The following is a 15256-nucleotide window of genomic DNA, read 5'->3' on the forward strand; positions in this document are numbered from 1 at the left end:
GGGGAGCCCCAGGTCTGGCCACTGGGAGCAGGGCCAGCTCCTGGTGCAGCTGCGCTCTCAGAGGGGTGTGAAATGAGCTGTGTGGGAAAAGGGCTGTGAGAAGTGGGGCTTCCCCCTTGGCCTGCCAACAGCTCATGAGCTGGGACCAAATGCTGGGCCTTGGTATTGACCTGAGCTGTGGTCAGCCATGCCTGTGCCACAACTCCCCCTGACCTCCTCCACCTGTGGGCAAATATCCCAGCCTGGCCTCTGCCAGGCTCCACCCCCATGCCCTGCTCTGCCCTCCAGGGCTGTCTCTGACCATGGAGACCACCTGGAGGACACTGATCTGCTGAAGGGTGAGGGTTCTGTCCACCTTCCCACCCTGGCCTCTGCCTCCCAGCTCCCCTGCCCATATGGAGCAGCAGCCCATGCTGCCACTGGGTAAGCCACATCCAAATCACCGCTCATTCCCGGGAAGTATGAAAGCAAAGGCAGAAACTGAAAGATAGCACAAAACCAGGCATGTTCAGAAGATGCAGCAGCCTGGTCAAAGACTGAGACTTGTCAAGGAGGGGAAACTGCAACAAAAACACGATTCTGCTAAAGTAGGGTAAATTAATCACACAGATGTAAGTTTGCTCATGGACTTCTCTGAGAGCTTTCCCCTTGTTATGCATCGTTTCTAAGGTCTGAAAACAAGGAGCTACCCTTGCGCTCATAATTCATCAGCACCCTCAGCTTCCAAATGGACAAAAAAGGGCACGTGAAATCCAACAATGTCAGTGCTTGATCACTCAGAAATGTTTGCATGATAAAGATCACATACTTTCACTGTGAGTTGAGTCAATGACTGCTGTCACCTAGCTGCTGCCATTTTAAAGAAAATAACTGTTGACAAATATCAGGAAATATTGAAAATTTCACTGTGATTTTTACTCCTTGGGAGAAAATGAGGTACTGCAAATAAAGCAAAGCATGACAAGATAAGCTGCCTTCTTCAGCAAGCAAAGATACTGTAACTGTAAGCTACTAAATTAGCATCAAACTCTCCCAAGATCTCCCATCAGTATAATATGGTACAAAGAACGTTCCACTTCTTGGCCAATTTCTGGCTTGAAAAAACAAAAGCAAAGAACTAATAAAGAATGGTCTGGTCTCAAACAAGAAATTCATTACTGCAAAAAGAAAAAAGAGCCACTAAAATAAACTGTCCTCTGAACTATTGAATTAAAATATTTATAACAAATGTGTTTGCTTATAGTAAAACTGAATAAGCCACAATGCAGCTTTACATTTGAGGTAAGGCAAATATGATTGGATTATAAATATTTTTTGTGCAAATTTAAAAAATACATGGTAGGTTTAGTATCATAATGCTTAAAGACTTCCTGTGGTACAATAACTACACAATAAAATCCAGATGGCCTACTTTAAAAGCTCAAAGAGAAGCAATACTAAATTTCTAAAACTGCTTCAGCTACTTTCAGGGTAAGATGACAAAAATAATAAGATTATTTTATTACATGATAGTTTACCTTGTCAGGGTTCTTGTCTCTCAGTATTAACACTTTTAACTCTGAGAAATGTGGGAGGCTGACAGAACTCTTGTCTCTTCTTCTACCAAATGCAGCATGACTATATGATATGCTATTTAATAACTAAAAAAATAGAATTAACTTGAATATATTATAGTAGATATTCATTGAGCATACTTCTATTCACAAGAAAAAGTGCGTAAAGAATCTACTTGTGGCTTTGCACTGAGAGATTAAAAAACACAGACCTGTGCAAGAACCTCCTCCTCTTCATCACTAACTCCAGGGAAACACAATATATTGCTTTTGGTGTAATGTATTTTTAGTCCTTAAATGAATAATGTGAATCAGTGTTGTGATATGACTGTATACAAAGAGCAGACTCTCTAATTTATTCCAGAGACATAGCAGAAATGGCTCTTAAAGAAATATTCCTAGGAAGAATGATTAATTAATAAGAACTTAGAATTGTATCAGTTTCATAGACATGACAGCAAAAAAAAGAATTTCAAGGAAGAATTTGAGGAATAACAAGAGAAAGAGACGTTTAAGGGAACTCTCTTACTGGTGAGTGGAGCAGACAGCACATGAGAAAGGAAGGAACAAAAATAAGGAATTTAAAGCTATCAACCATGACTACATTTCCATGCATGCAGTACTTGCAGTGAATGTGTTTGTCTCCCTGGCATCATACGATGCTGATGGGACAAACCATGGATCTTCTAAAAGAAAAAACCAAATTCCCATTTGGGCAGCCATTCTGCTGCCCATCTACAATATGATACACACTGTGACCCTCATCACTGAAACACCACTGCCAGACCAAGGTACAGCTGTTGGTGTCGGTGAAAATGAGGGGCTTTGGCTTATCTGGTTTTTGCCTATCTGGATGCCATCTCTTTCATTCAGGACTTCTCATAGTTCTTTAACAGAGCTGCCCCTTCTTGACAGCTCCATAACTGAATATAAAAAGAGTCCTCTCTGAACTATCCAATAATTCTTTCAAGGTTCAAAGAAATTTTGAATGAAGCAATCAGATATGCTGGGAGGCTCCCCAAAACGCTGAAGTTTTTTTCAAGATATCATTATTCTGTCTGATTCTCATGGAACACCAAAATACTCAAAAATAAGCCCAACTGTATGCTTATTTAAACAGACATAGATAAGCCATGTCTGCCAGTGTGGAAGTACCTCAAATGAAGTTCTTCTAAAATAGGATTGCAATGTTTCTTTTGGGGGGATTTCCTAGACAAAGCTATTTTTGAAGCACCACACAGGTGCTGGTAGCAACACAAAGAGTCTGGTATTTCCAGGAAGAGATGGATTCACTTTGCATGCACTAAATAATGTGTCAGAAGAAATCAATACATCAGACTGATGTCTCATTCCCAGATCACTGGGGCAGTATGCCTGCCCTATCACATTTTTCACACTGTGATCCCAGTGCGTACATTCACGGTGGACATGCTGAGCAGGATGGCTGAGTGATTACTCCACCCTGGCTTCTTTCAGCCTGGAAATCCTGGGTTAATGTAAAAAGTCCTCCTGTTTCAACCAGACAAAAGTTTCCAGACGGAATAAAACAGGACACATCTGGGAAAACCTGGATGTCAGACAGCCACAGAGCATTGACACATTTTAACTTAGCAATAACTTAGGTGCCCATGTCAGCAATCTAATTTCATTATGAAATCAATAGAAGTACATAATACTGTTGGTTCTAGTCTCTTTTTACGGATTATTGCTTCTCCCACTTTGATGACATTCCCCGTGATATATCCCCTTACAATCTCACACAAGAGAATTATATCTCATGAATTACTTCAACTCCATTTTCTTTCTATATATTTATATATCTTCTCCTTTTAAAATTACAATTGTCATCTGTTATTTGCAGTTATTTTTGCAAATGTTATTCAAACTTCTTCTCTCTCAATTTTCTTTCTTTGATCTGACAGGTATTTCCTTCTTTTTTCTGGAATTCTAGTGCTCCCACCTGAATATAACTTGGAAAAAAGGTAATTTTCATTAGAGGCAGTTTAAAAAAATAAACTAAGGGGGCACCAATAAAGTAATTAAATCTTACAAAACTACTTAGGAAAAAGTGTGCTTTGGGAAAGACAAAAGGAAAAAAACCAGCATTAGCAGAAGATACATTCCCTTTGAAGAGAAAAAAAATCAAGAATTTTATTTTGGATTAAATGTATTTGCAGGGACAGAAAGGGAGAAGAAATCTGCAAACCTGGTTGAACTTCAGGTGTTAATACTACTTACTTTTATTTAAGTCATGTGACTTCTCAAATCTACATTTCAGGGCAGTTCCAAAGTTATTTGAGGTCTTTAATATCACTACCCAGCATACGCCAAGAGTGCTAAACATAACTGGGGCCTGATCTGCTCCATTTGGCTGTCTGTCTTAGCATTTCCCTTCAGGGACTTCTCTTCCTTAGTTCTTCAAGCCTGCAACCAGCATCCTCTCCTCTTGCCAGAGACACCATTTTTTCTCTCCCAGTTCTCAGATATCTTAAACATCCTCCTTATTTTTCTTCCTCTTATTTGTTTTTCTGGTGAGAAACATCCATCTCCCTAACAGCTAGCAGCAGCCTGCCAGGCAAGACATTCAGTCAAACTCTCTGAGTTCCGCTCTTCCCCTCTCCCTCCTTCCTGGTTTTCTCCTTAATCTCATTCCAGTTTTGTGCAATTTTACTCATTCTACGGCACTTATCCCCAGCAGCTCCAACTCATTCACATATATATGGCTGTCAAACTCAGCAGCTCTGCTTCTCTCATTACAGGTGGAACTGTGACTTTTAAGACCTGGTCCCACAGACTCTTAATAATTCATAGCAGGTTTTTTTAAACCAAGCTAATAAAACACTTCATAACATTAGTATGTTAATCTGTGTAACAAATAGGAGAAGATTCAGTGTGACAAACAGGATTACAATATAAAGAATAGGACTGCCAGCAACCCACCTGCAATTACTGAGGTGCTGCTGTTTTGCATAGACCCCTGCTTTATTACTTTGCAAATACATTTGAGCAGAGCTGTCACTGCAAGGAGCAAGCCCAACCCTCCTTCCACACCCAGCTGCCTGCTCCCAGTCCCATGCCAGCCCAAGTTGCTATGAATACAAGTGGTGATCTGATCTGGGATAAAGTTAGCTCTCACCCCTCTCCTCCTTTGGGGTGCTGATTAGTTTAAACAAGGAATTTTCCAATTCAGTTCACCACATGACTATTACCTGGGCTGCCAAAGGGAAGGGAGCAGCATATGGGTAGGAAATAGGATAAATACTGTGGTGGCAGTGCAACTCAATTTTTCAGGAAACATGACCAAACTTCCCCCTTCACAATCACTATGGTGTTTCATCTCCTACGCAGCCACAACTTTAGGAATAGTTACTTCGGGAAAATTGGGCCTTCAAGAAGGTAAATTTACTCTTCCAAGATTCTCTGGGAAAACCACCATGTGAAGATCCAAGCAGTCATGACCAGACTGCATCTACTAACTGAGGTATCTCAAACACCTCTTCAGTATATCTCTATTTTAACACCACAGACTGCAGTATTCAATAAGAACTTGAAGGAGAATGAACTAGTTCATGCTATAGCTAAAACTCAGGTATCATGCAATGCACGCTCTAGCACAACTTCATAAAAAAGAAGGTCATACCACAAATGCCACTGTTTCATGTCAACTAATCCCAGTGATATCATTCTTGGTATAAAACATTTGCAGTATCACCAGCCTGCTCTGGTTTCAATAGCACGTGGTAATTTTATCATTCATTCAGCACTACGCAGCAGAACAATGTTTGTATCTAAATGTGGCAAAGACAAGTAGCACATGACACTTGAGGTCCTCATTCCTGTTCCTTCCCAAAGGGCTGTGGGTCTCCAGCCTGACAGCTCTTGCTCAGACATGTTGTGGAAACACCAACCATCTCCACAGACTGACAGGCAAGCTCTACATGCCAACTGCAGCTGGAGAGCAGGATTATCGTGTGTCACAACACCTGCTGCAAAAGTCCTACTGTTTCCTATTCCTTAATACAGTATGCCATCTCACCAAAAAGATGTAACCACATCAGATATCTATAAGGAGTGTAAAGTCATAAAGTTGCAAACAGTAGGATTAAAATGTAAGTAGGATAGCTTTTGAAAAAATGTAATCAAGGTCCCACTTGTACATGACCACAGAGCCTTACCCACACTTTGTGGCTGACCAGGGAATGCAGCCACAAGCCAAGCCTTAGCAATGTTAGTCTGCTCTATTTAGGCCTGATCCAAAGCCTGCTTGCATTAATGACAACCTTTCCATGAAATCCACCAACCTTTGTAATAGGAAAATGTTGCACTTTTATATCCGTTCTCTCTCACTTCTTTCACATCCACGTGACAATGATGCAAGCGTTTAATAACTTCTGCTTACATCAACACTTCAGGTGGATAGCTACAACCACCTACATAAGCACTTAACACCTATTTGTCGTTTTAACCGTTTTATTTAGACAACAGTTTATTTATAAACATGCCTCTGATTTGTAAAAATAAGCTTCACAGTCCTCAGATGAGGTCTGTACTTAACTGGAGGCTTCTCTTCTGCAGGTGAACTTTTCCAAAGAACTCTTTGGTATCTACTGCACTGCATTTTTGGTGCTTTTCTTAAAAAATGAAGAAGTTGCTGCATTTGTTTCATTATTGATTTAATAAATTACCCAGTCTGAGCAAAATTAAAACTGAACACTTCAAACAACCTGACACTTGAAGCCTTATGCTTCTCTGTTAAACATCATTTTGTTAAAGGCAGCAATCTGTAAGGCTTGCAGAGATTATTTGTTAGTTGTTTCTTTTAATAGAATGATAGATAAGCCATCTGGCAAAGGAAAATGCAGTTCCTCACGTTCTGGTACCAAAGAAACTGCTTTCTCTTTCTCTCTTCTCAGTAAAAGTCATAAGACGTTTTACTTACGGCATCCACTTTGACGGCTGACAGTACGACTTCCATCAGGATCAGCAGAAGTCCCGTATCCCTGCAGGGAAAGGTGAATAAGGAAAACATTGTTTTAAGCCAGCACAAAACAAGCACGTGATAACGCTCTACAGTTAAAGGTGACAATACGACTTTAAAAAAGTTATTTCCAAAAGCCTGCCGAGCGGAATTACTTACTGACAAAGGAAAATACGTGCACTGGGAAGCTGCGAGATGTCCATTTTCGTTCCTTCCCTTGCCGGGGGCTCGGCTCAGGGCTCCCTCCCGCCGGACGGTCGCCCCTACAAGGCAGAGAAGGACCCGCTCGTAACACCGCTCCCCCCACCGGAGGTCTCCGGGCTCCGCGCCGCCGCTGCCAGGGCAGGGAGCGGCCCCTCCGCCCGGGCCGGGCCGGGCCGGGCAGCTCCGATCCGGGGGAGACCGGGCTGTCGCGCCGCTCCCCGCAGCCCCCCCCGGGGGCGCGGACCCCGACGGGCCGGGCAGAGGCAGCGCCCCCGGCCCTTCCCCGCCCCTCCCGCCGCCCGGCCCCGCGCCCGCTCCGCACCGCTGCGCTGCCGAGCCCTCCCGGCGGCCGCGGCCGTGTGCGCCGAGCGAGCGGCGCCTCCCCCCTCCGCCCGCGCCCCCCCGGCTCGCCAGCCACCCGCGGAGGGGAGGAGGAGGAGGAGGAACTGCGGACAGCGGGGAACAGGAGCGGGCGAGGTCCCCGCCCGGGGGAGGAGAGGGGGCTGCCACCGCCCATCGTGTACGGCGAGTCCTTCGCCCCCGAGGCATTGCAGGCTGCGCGGCCGCGACGGAGGGGAGAGACGCGCATGTGGGGCCGGCCCCGCGGAGCCCCACTGTGAGCCGCCGGCGCCCCGCCGCCCAGGGACCGACGGCGCGGAGCGGTGCGCGGCAGCATGCGGCTCTGGCTGGGCTTCGGGCTGCTGCTGAGCGCCGAGCTCAGCGCCGTGTCCGCCGCGGTGAGTACGCGGGGGCGGCTCCCTCGGGCTGCGCCACCGGGTGCCCACGCGGGACCCTCTCACGGGGAGGTGCGGGGAAGGGTCGGGACGGGGCGGCGCGGGGTTCTCGCCCTCGGAAAGGTGGGGCAGCCAGGTGGGTTGTGCGGGGATGCCCGGCTGCCCCGCCGCTGCCCCTCCGCGGGCGCGGAGCGGAACGGGCGGCACCGCCAGGGGCTGGCGGCGGGGTCCGGGTTGGGACGGGCCCGCCGCGCTCTCCCTCTCCCACGGGTCGGCACAGAGCGCCGCTGGCTGGGGACGGAGTATAAAGCACGCACCCACACGGGACTTAAAAGTAGCGAGTTGTGTTTCCACGGTAAAAAAAACACAAAAAGCACAAACAAACAAATAAAAAAGAGATAATAACAGAGCAGTGTTGGTTGCTTGGATTAAAAGTGCCGTGCGCTCTGTCTTTGACCCCCGCGACGGGCAGCAGGCTGGAGACCAAGAAGGATCCTAATGTTAATAGTTAAAGCTGAATTTTGGCACCTTTCCCGATGGAGCCAGATTGTGGCACAGACTTGTAAAATCGAAAGCATGCAAGTAGTCTGAAAGTTTTGCTAAGGGAGCTAATTTTATCACTGAGATAATAGCTATTTGCTGTCCTTACATTTTAAGGACTCTCTTTCCTGGCGCTCCTAAAGTATTTTGGCTGTTTCTTCTGTACCTCTAGGTAAAGGGCAGTTGACATAATCATTTGAAATCGGTCATCTTTTTCTCTATCTTTGTTTTCTTGCATATGGTTAGGTTGATACTGTATTAGTGAAATTCAGGGGTGCAGAAAACTTGTTATTAGGCATAGGCACATGGATTTTTGTCATGCTTCCTGGTATAAATATATAAATATATAAATATATATATAAAAATATATAAAGATCTTGTATTAACATTTTAATAATTTTAATGGTTATGTTGCAACCTGCCCCTGAAGGCAAGGTAACTGAGGTTCTTGTTAATAATAGGTCCTTTGGGGCAGATTAGAGGGAAATGACACTAAATGACCACTGATAATATATATGTGGCAGACTTATTTCAGAACAGTTTGGTTGCAATGGAAAGGAGGTATGTAGCCATTTTGGTTATGTGGTTATTATTACCTATAGTAAGATAACAATATAGAAGTATAAAGATATCACTTAATAAAATATATAAAGATAAGAAATAAAGAAAGAGGGAGAAAGGATAAGAGCAGATAGTGGAGAGGAAAGATATCACCACCTGTGGACCCAGCAGTGAGACTTGAATGTTGCAATTTCGATGTCTGTTGGTTGGAGTGATGGTTGCAGTCTTGGTCCTTCAGATGTGGGGAAAGCTGAGAAAGCACAGAGTTCAATGGGTTCAATATGTTCAGGTTTACATGGAAATGCCCAGGTACACCCACCCCATGCTGCACTGGGGATATACTGTCTGATACAACACTGTAGATTGTACGCAGTCCTCTGGTGGAAGACCTGAGAAATGAGTCTGGGGGTACTTTGGGGGTCTTTGATGGTTTATTACACCTTCTAAGACATGGCAACTGTCTCTCAGTTCAGTGTAGTTGAGCCAGTTATGCCCTATTAAAAAGGATGAATACCTTCAGGCCTACATGTGAATGTCCCAGTAATTCCAGAGGGGAGTTTTCGAACCTGAGCCAGTTGTGTAAGGGAGGACATTAGCATGATGAAAAGCGTTATCCCACCTCACAGGATCTGCTTCTTATTTGCCTCTTCCTTTACCTGGCTCATAACCCAACTTGTAGCTCTGGTGGTGGGTGTGCCCTCTGCATCGGAGGGTTACATGGAGCATCATCACCAAAACACCGTCCTGTTTTTGCAAATGGCCGATTGTGTGAGTCATTAACCGTGAACATTTCAGTCTCTCACAGGTTATTTAAAACTTTTCTGCAGTTTCAGATGAAATGTAAGTTCTATAATGAGTTTTTATACCTCTTTGTGGCCATGGGGTTAGTATGTATGCCTTGAATCAGCTGAAGTAAGTGATACACTGAACTTTTGATGTCTTATCTGTTGTTCCTAGGCTGATAATATCAAGCTTACTGTTGTTGCAGTTATACACTCAGAGGTGAACCTCTCAGGCGATTTACCCGTCATCACTCAGCATTAAGCTGATTAAACTGTATTCCTTTCAGGTTATAATTAATTTTAATTAATTAGAATATTTAGAAGTAAGTGATTCACGTTTGGGTTCTGAATTTGGTACTTCTAGAGGTATAAATATCTATTTGTGAGAAACATTCCCATCTTGTGCTGTAAAGTGAAGTCATTGGGTAAACCATGACTGTTAATCAAAGACAGAAAACTATAGGTAGGTAAGAGGTGCTTAATAAAAGAAGATACAGACTTTAATATCAGCTGTAGAATTTCAAGTCTGCTGGAGCAACTCTGATGAGGCTCTGTTCTAGAAGTGTCCCGTATATGCTGGACAAATTGTTTTATTAAAATCAAGTTTCCTTAAAATGTAAACTAGAACTGTTAATTATATTATGAATTAATTATATTATCAACTATTCCCATAGTTGACTGTTCTTTATGTGTTAAGCTGATTGTCAATTTATAGTTCCTCAGCAGTGCCACCAGGAAACACAAGTATGCTGTGGAAGTTGACCTCCTTGCAATTTTGTTGCCTTAGGTAAACTTTCAGCTGTATGTGGGTGGCTTTTCAGTCAATTCAGTTCTAGCATCTTCCCCAACTCCACATTGTTGCCAGTCACTAGCAACCACTTAAAAGGTGATGGAGGCTGCTGTTGGCCTGCACCATACCACATGTGGGTGGTGGTCAAGAGGCTTATCTTTGGAGATTCTTGAGCAGGGCTGATCCCTCTGCATGATTGTGGCTGGGTGGTGTGAAGCACTGTACACCTGGGCAGGACCTCTTCTGCTTTTGGAGAGCTGGCAGAGCTGACTCAGTGCTCGCGTTGTCCTCAGATGAACGTGTTCCCACTGTTTACATTTAAAGAGTAGTTGTGTTAGCAGAGGACTATGTGATAGGCAAGGTTGTATGCAGTACTCTTTGCAATAGGCTGAATGGAGCAACCACTTTTCTGCAGAAAAAAAGAATGATGCTGGTTTCTTCCTTCCTTCCTTCCCTAAAATAGCTTATATTAGCTAGACCTTTTTTTAATAGCATTTGTGCAGCCACAGTCTTCTAAATTTCCCTGTGGCCTTCATCACAAAATTGTTGAGTCTGGTGGGCACCTTGGAGGTCATCAAGTCCGACTCCCTGCTCAGAGCAGGGCCAGCTACAGCAGGATGCTCAGGGCTGTGTGCCACTGAGTTTTCAATATCTCCAAGGATGGAGACTGCTCAATCCCTCTATATGCCTGTGCTGAGTCACCCTCATAGTAAATGTTTCTTCATATGTGCATCATGGTTGGGAAGGGTAACTAACTGAGACTTGAGACCGTGCCTGTGAACACAAACAAACATAGCAGAAGCAGCTCATACACTGTTGTCAGTGGTGATTCTGCAGTCTGTCAAGGCTGACAGAGTGAAAAATTGTTTTAATCTCTGACATATCTGTGATTAAATTCATACGAGGAGATTTGGAAGGACTGCTCTCACAGAGGCATTTGACATAGCAAAACCAGCCTTGAGCTAGCTGCTGTCAGGATCATGTGCCTCAGTACAGAAAGAGGGAGCTGCTCTGGTGCAGCTCCCATTGGTTTTAATGGGACACTATAAAATGTATCCAGATGTGACACTGGAAGTTTAGTAATTTTTTTATGTTGACCAATTATAATTAAAATATTAATTATAGCTAATCTGGGCTTTTGTACTGTTTTGCATTCTTCTTGGGAGATTTGTTTTCAAATTACAATGAGGGCAATAGGAGCCCCTGGTGGTCTAGTGGTAAGGGCGCGGCGCTATCACCGCGGAGACCCGGGTTCGATTCCCGGTCAGGGCCACTCCCGGGCAGGTGGGGCTCGTTAGCCCTTAAAGGCAACCCACCTACGTCCTAAGGACCTCGCTGCCACCGTCCAAGCTCGCTTGGCCCCGGCAGATGAACCTTAGGATTAATAGGGTGGGCTCAGTTCCGCGCACACTGTGTCTCACCTAAAAAATCCAATGCGCAGGCTGGAAGGTGGAAAGACCTTCCCCGGATCTTCGCTCGCGAAGACTGGCCATTATTATTATTTTACAATGAGGGCAGAGTGGAAGACAGGGCAGTAGATTAAGATTTTTCCAGGTCAGGCTGAGAGACTGCTCCCATGAGACAGTTACAGGAGAAACTTGTTTTGATGGATCTCTGCAGGGGCTCTCATTTCTGACACTCTTCAGCCTGCTATTTCCTTTGGAGAAAGTCTGTTTCCTAACATTAGTACTGCTTGGTTGAGAGCTGACAATGCCATGGAAATCCTGGTTTCATGTTTTGGTACCTTGTCGATGCTGCTGCAGCAGCAGTCCCTGTGCTTTCTGCAGTGGAGCAAGGTCTTCCAGCTGCGCTTGGTTTGCCTTCCACACAAGTGGGCTGGTGCCATGTAACACTAGTGGAATGAAGATGTCTTGACCACCACTGCTCAGCAGTGGGCTTAGCATTCTCTCCAAGTTCCCAGTCCATCTCCCTTTCTACTTTTAGTCTTACCAAAATGGATACTGGGACAGAGCTGAGAACAAGCTCTGTTGAGCTAATAGGCAGAGGTACTTCATAGCAGTGATAAAAGCATGCATAATTTTTTCCATAAGGGCAATGCTGATTCCACCAGTGCTATTTGAGCTGAGTATGTGGTGGCAGCTACACTAGTGGGAGGCCAGGAGGTTTCTATCCCTGGATAAGCCCTGTCTGCGGAGTGGTGCCCTGTACATGGCCAGGCAGAGGCCACTGTGTTATATTGTACTCATGCCTTCCTTGTGTCACCTCTCCTGTTTTTACATCATATATGGGGATGCAATCTAACGCATGCCATTCTATGCCAAAAGCAAAAATAATATAATCACTTTCAACTAATCTGAATAATTTTCTGTTCTCTTTTCATTAAAAACATGATTTACTGAGATGAAGATGTAGAAGGCACATAAACCAAGAGCAGATAAAAAGAATGATCTGGGTTTTTAGCATGTGGCTGAAGAGAAGTAATAAGAATGAGTCTAAATAACTGGCAGCACTTCATTATTAAAAACACACCCAAGTGAAGTAAGGCAGAGGTGGGCAACTGCCTTCTGCAACCATTCATTTCTAGGGCTGCCACTGTCTTTGGTGCTGACACCTGTACCCTGAGGCCATTTGACATCCTTGTTTCTGAATGTCCTCAAGGATTTGTCAATACCAAGATCATGTTTAACAACCCTGGCAAGTCTCAATTCAGGAGGGAGTTACAGTCATTTCAATTCCATAAATATGGCCTGAAGGGGAGAACCAAATGATTTCCAGTAAGTCAAGCACCTCTCAGGCTAGAAGGCTTCAGAGAAAAATGGGAAATGGGTTTGGTGAAGAAGAGAAGTGCAGCATTCCCCTTTCCTCATGTTGGAGCAACAGTAAGGGGTCATTCTGTTAAAGCATGTCAGTAAAGGGTATGAGATCTGCGGTGGCTGAGGATGCACCAGAGAGAGTCATGAGAGCTTGGGCAGGAGTGTGGCCTTCCAGCCTGTGGTGAGGAGTGCTTACTGGGGAAGTGGTGGTCATGGGTTCACCTCTCCACCCCCAGCAGTGGGGAGTCATTTACTCAATATATATACACAGCAAAATGCATGGGTGCTTCTGGGCATGAGGGGTGAGACCTGGCAACTCCTTTCTCCTAGAGGAATGTCTTTTTTCCTGCTGTCCTTCCTGATAGCTCCCTCTCTTCCTCTGGCCACCTTTTCTACAGCATTATGGCACAGGGTGCTGGAGGCAGGAGAGAAGGACAGGCCGTTTTGGAAACACGTATCTGTCTTCTGCTACCTGTGTTGGTGAACACAGTCCCTGAGCAGTCAGTCCTGACTCATCTCCATGAACTTTGTTCCTGGAGCCAGCTGTTAAGTGTCAGCACACGCAAGTGCATTCGTGAGCCATCACCCCAAGTAGCACAGTTTTTGCTTCTGAGTGTTTGTATCAAATGCCTGCAGGACTACTGCAGTGTTTCATTGCAGCTTGTCTGCTTGGCATATATAATCCTGGGATATCCTTAGGTTACACAATGCCTGAGGTTGTGCTGGATGTATATTCTGTCAGTTGCCTTGATTGTGTAGAGCAATGTAGGATGGCTCCTGGAGGCAACTAAGATGATTGTTCTAAAATGTCAGAAACCATCTTTAGGATAGGCTTATGAATATTGTTCTTTTTATAGAACTAGACTAAACAAAGGAAGATTCAACAACCTCAACAGGAGAATAAATTGACTTACTTCATCAGTGTTTAAAAGTTCCATGGTGTGCCCTTCCCAGAATTTCCGTTGACTTTCCTAACACAAAGGCCCCTAACACCTTACAAGATTTGATCAGAGGAAAGAATTTGGGTATGTACTATGACCTGAATGGAAGAGCAACCTGTGACTTTACTGAGTAGTTGAAGGTGTGAAGTACTGCTTCAATTTCATGATGCTTGTAGGAAGATAAATTTTTGACTCCTCTGGGTTGTGACTGTCTGTAATTATTCTTGTTGATTTAATACATCAGAAAAGTATGTGGCATTAGCCCCCAAGGGTCTTTATATAGCAGTGTCTTGGACAATGTGAAAGTAAAATACAGAACAAGTTAAAACATTGTCATATATCAATTAATACAATTATGCCATTATAATCTGAAGTGAGTTGCAGTAAAGAAAAAGACAAATGTATTCTTCATAAAGAGTGTAAGTAGATCATGCGAAAAACTGGTCTGTTTGTACTCTCTGAAATGTATAAACAGAAAAAGGATCAAAAAACTGACTGCTAAATCTTCCTTTATCTTTGACATGTTCGTGTATATATTTAAAAGCACTTCAACTTCCAGTCCCTTGTACTTCTGCTATACTCTGTTCAGCTCAAGGTTCACTTATTACCACTTTGATTGATTCAGTACCTCAAATATGTATTTTTTAGGAAACCTCTTACATTCCACCTGTTTCCATTGTATTTCCAACCTGGGCAAAAAACATTGTAAGCCTTAATGTTATGTTAGCTCTTCTTATCTTAGGTGATTGTCTGGTGGTAGGAAATACCCCTTTTCACCTCTGATTTGCCAAGTTATCAAGCATCTGAAAACTTGTACTTATGGGTTCCAATAAGAATTATAGTCCTGCTTTTATACCTGTGCTGGGGTGTTTCAGTGACATCAGTGCAATTCTGGTGCAAGGTGCTGAGGAATGGGTGGAGGCAGCAGGTGCTGTGGGAGCTGGCAGTTTGGGAATCTGCTCGGGTGGAGATGAGTCAGCCTAGCCTCACAGTGTGCAAAAAAAGCTCCTTCTTTTTTTTGCTTGGCTTGCCTTACAGTCACATAATAATAAAAAAAAAAGTCCATGTTCTGAAATCAATGGCAGAAGATTTTTCATCATTGTGCCAATTTAATTCATACAAAATGTTACTGTGTTTTTAGCAAAGTTATTCAGCTACTTTTATGGAATTTCTTTGGGTGGATCTTTATGGTTTCTTTGGGTGGATCCAAGAGAATTACTAAACATCCTCTGTTCCCTTCCTTTCCTCTGCCTTTTCTCTCTGTGTGCTCCTGCTGCCTTCACCTTTACTGCTGCTGGCAGACAGCCTCTTGCAGGGTCTGAGGAAGGGTGTGCTTCTTCAACAGAACAATGTGAAGGACAAAATACAAAGTGCTGTCAAGTGCATGGAGTAAACAAAT

At 44.0% G+C, this 15256-nt stretch overlaps 2 protein-coding genes across 3 annotated transcripts in view; one reads left to right on the forward strand and one right to left on the reverse strand.

Moving 5' to 3' along the window:
- COL4A2 (collagen type IV alpha 2 chain) overlaps positions 1-7114 on the reverse strand; it is a 144111-nt gene extending 136997 nt beyond the window's left edge. Inside the window, exons 1-3 of one of the 2 annotated variants that reach the window (XM_050333210.1) lie at positions 7058-7112; positions 6691-6794; positions 6493-6553 (exon numbers count right to left, since the gene is read on the reverse strand). In XM_050333210.1, the coding sequence (XP_050189167.1) occupies positions 6493-6553; positions 6691-6734 (105 nt within the window). In that variant the 5' untranslated portion in view covers positions 6735-6794; positions 7058-7112. Of the gene's footprint in view, positions 1-6492; positions 6554-6690; positions 6795-7057 lie in introns of both variants that reach the window. The other variant, XM_050333211.1, reaches the window with a different exon arrangement.
- Positions 7115-7201: 87 nt separating this feature from the next.
- The window catches only part of COL4A1 (collagen type IV alpha 1 chain), a 122766-nt gene continuing 114711 nt past the window's right edge, over positions 7202-15256 (forward strand). The window contains exon 1 of the mRNA XM_050333212.1: positions 7202-7472. Within this exon, the coding sequence (XP_050189169.1) occupies positions 7410-7472 (63 nt within the window). The 5' untranslated portion in view covers positions 7202-7409. The remainder of the gene's footprint in view (positions 7473-15256) is intronic.

This window comes from Myiozetetes cayanensis, unplaced genomic scaffold (genome assembly GCF_022539395.1).
Source record: "Myiozetetes cayanensis isolate MyiCay16 unplaced genomic scaffold, myiCay2020 scf5-8, whole genome shotgun sequence".
NCBI classification, from domain to species: domain Eukaryota; kingdom Metazoa; phylum Chordata; class Aves; order Passeriformes; family Tyrannidae; genus Myiozetetes; species Myiozetetes cayanensis.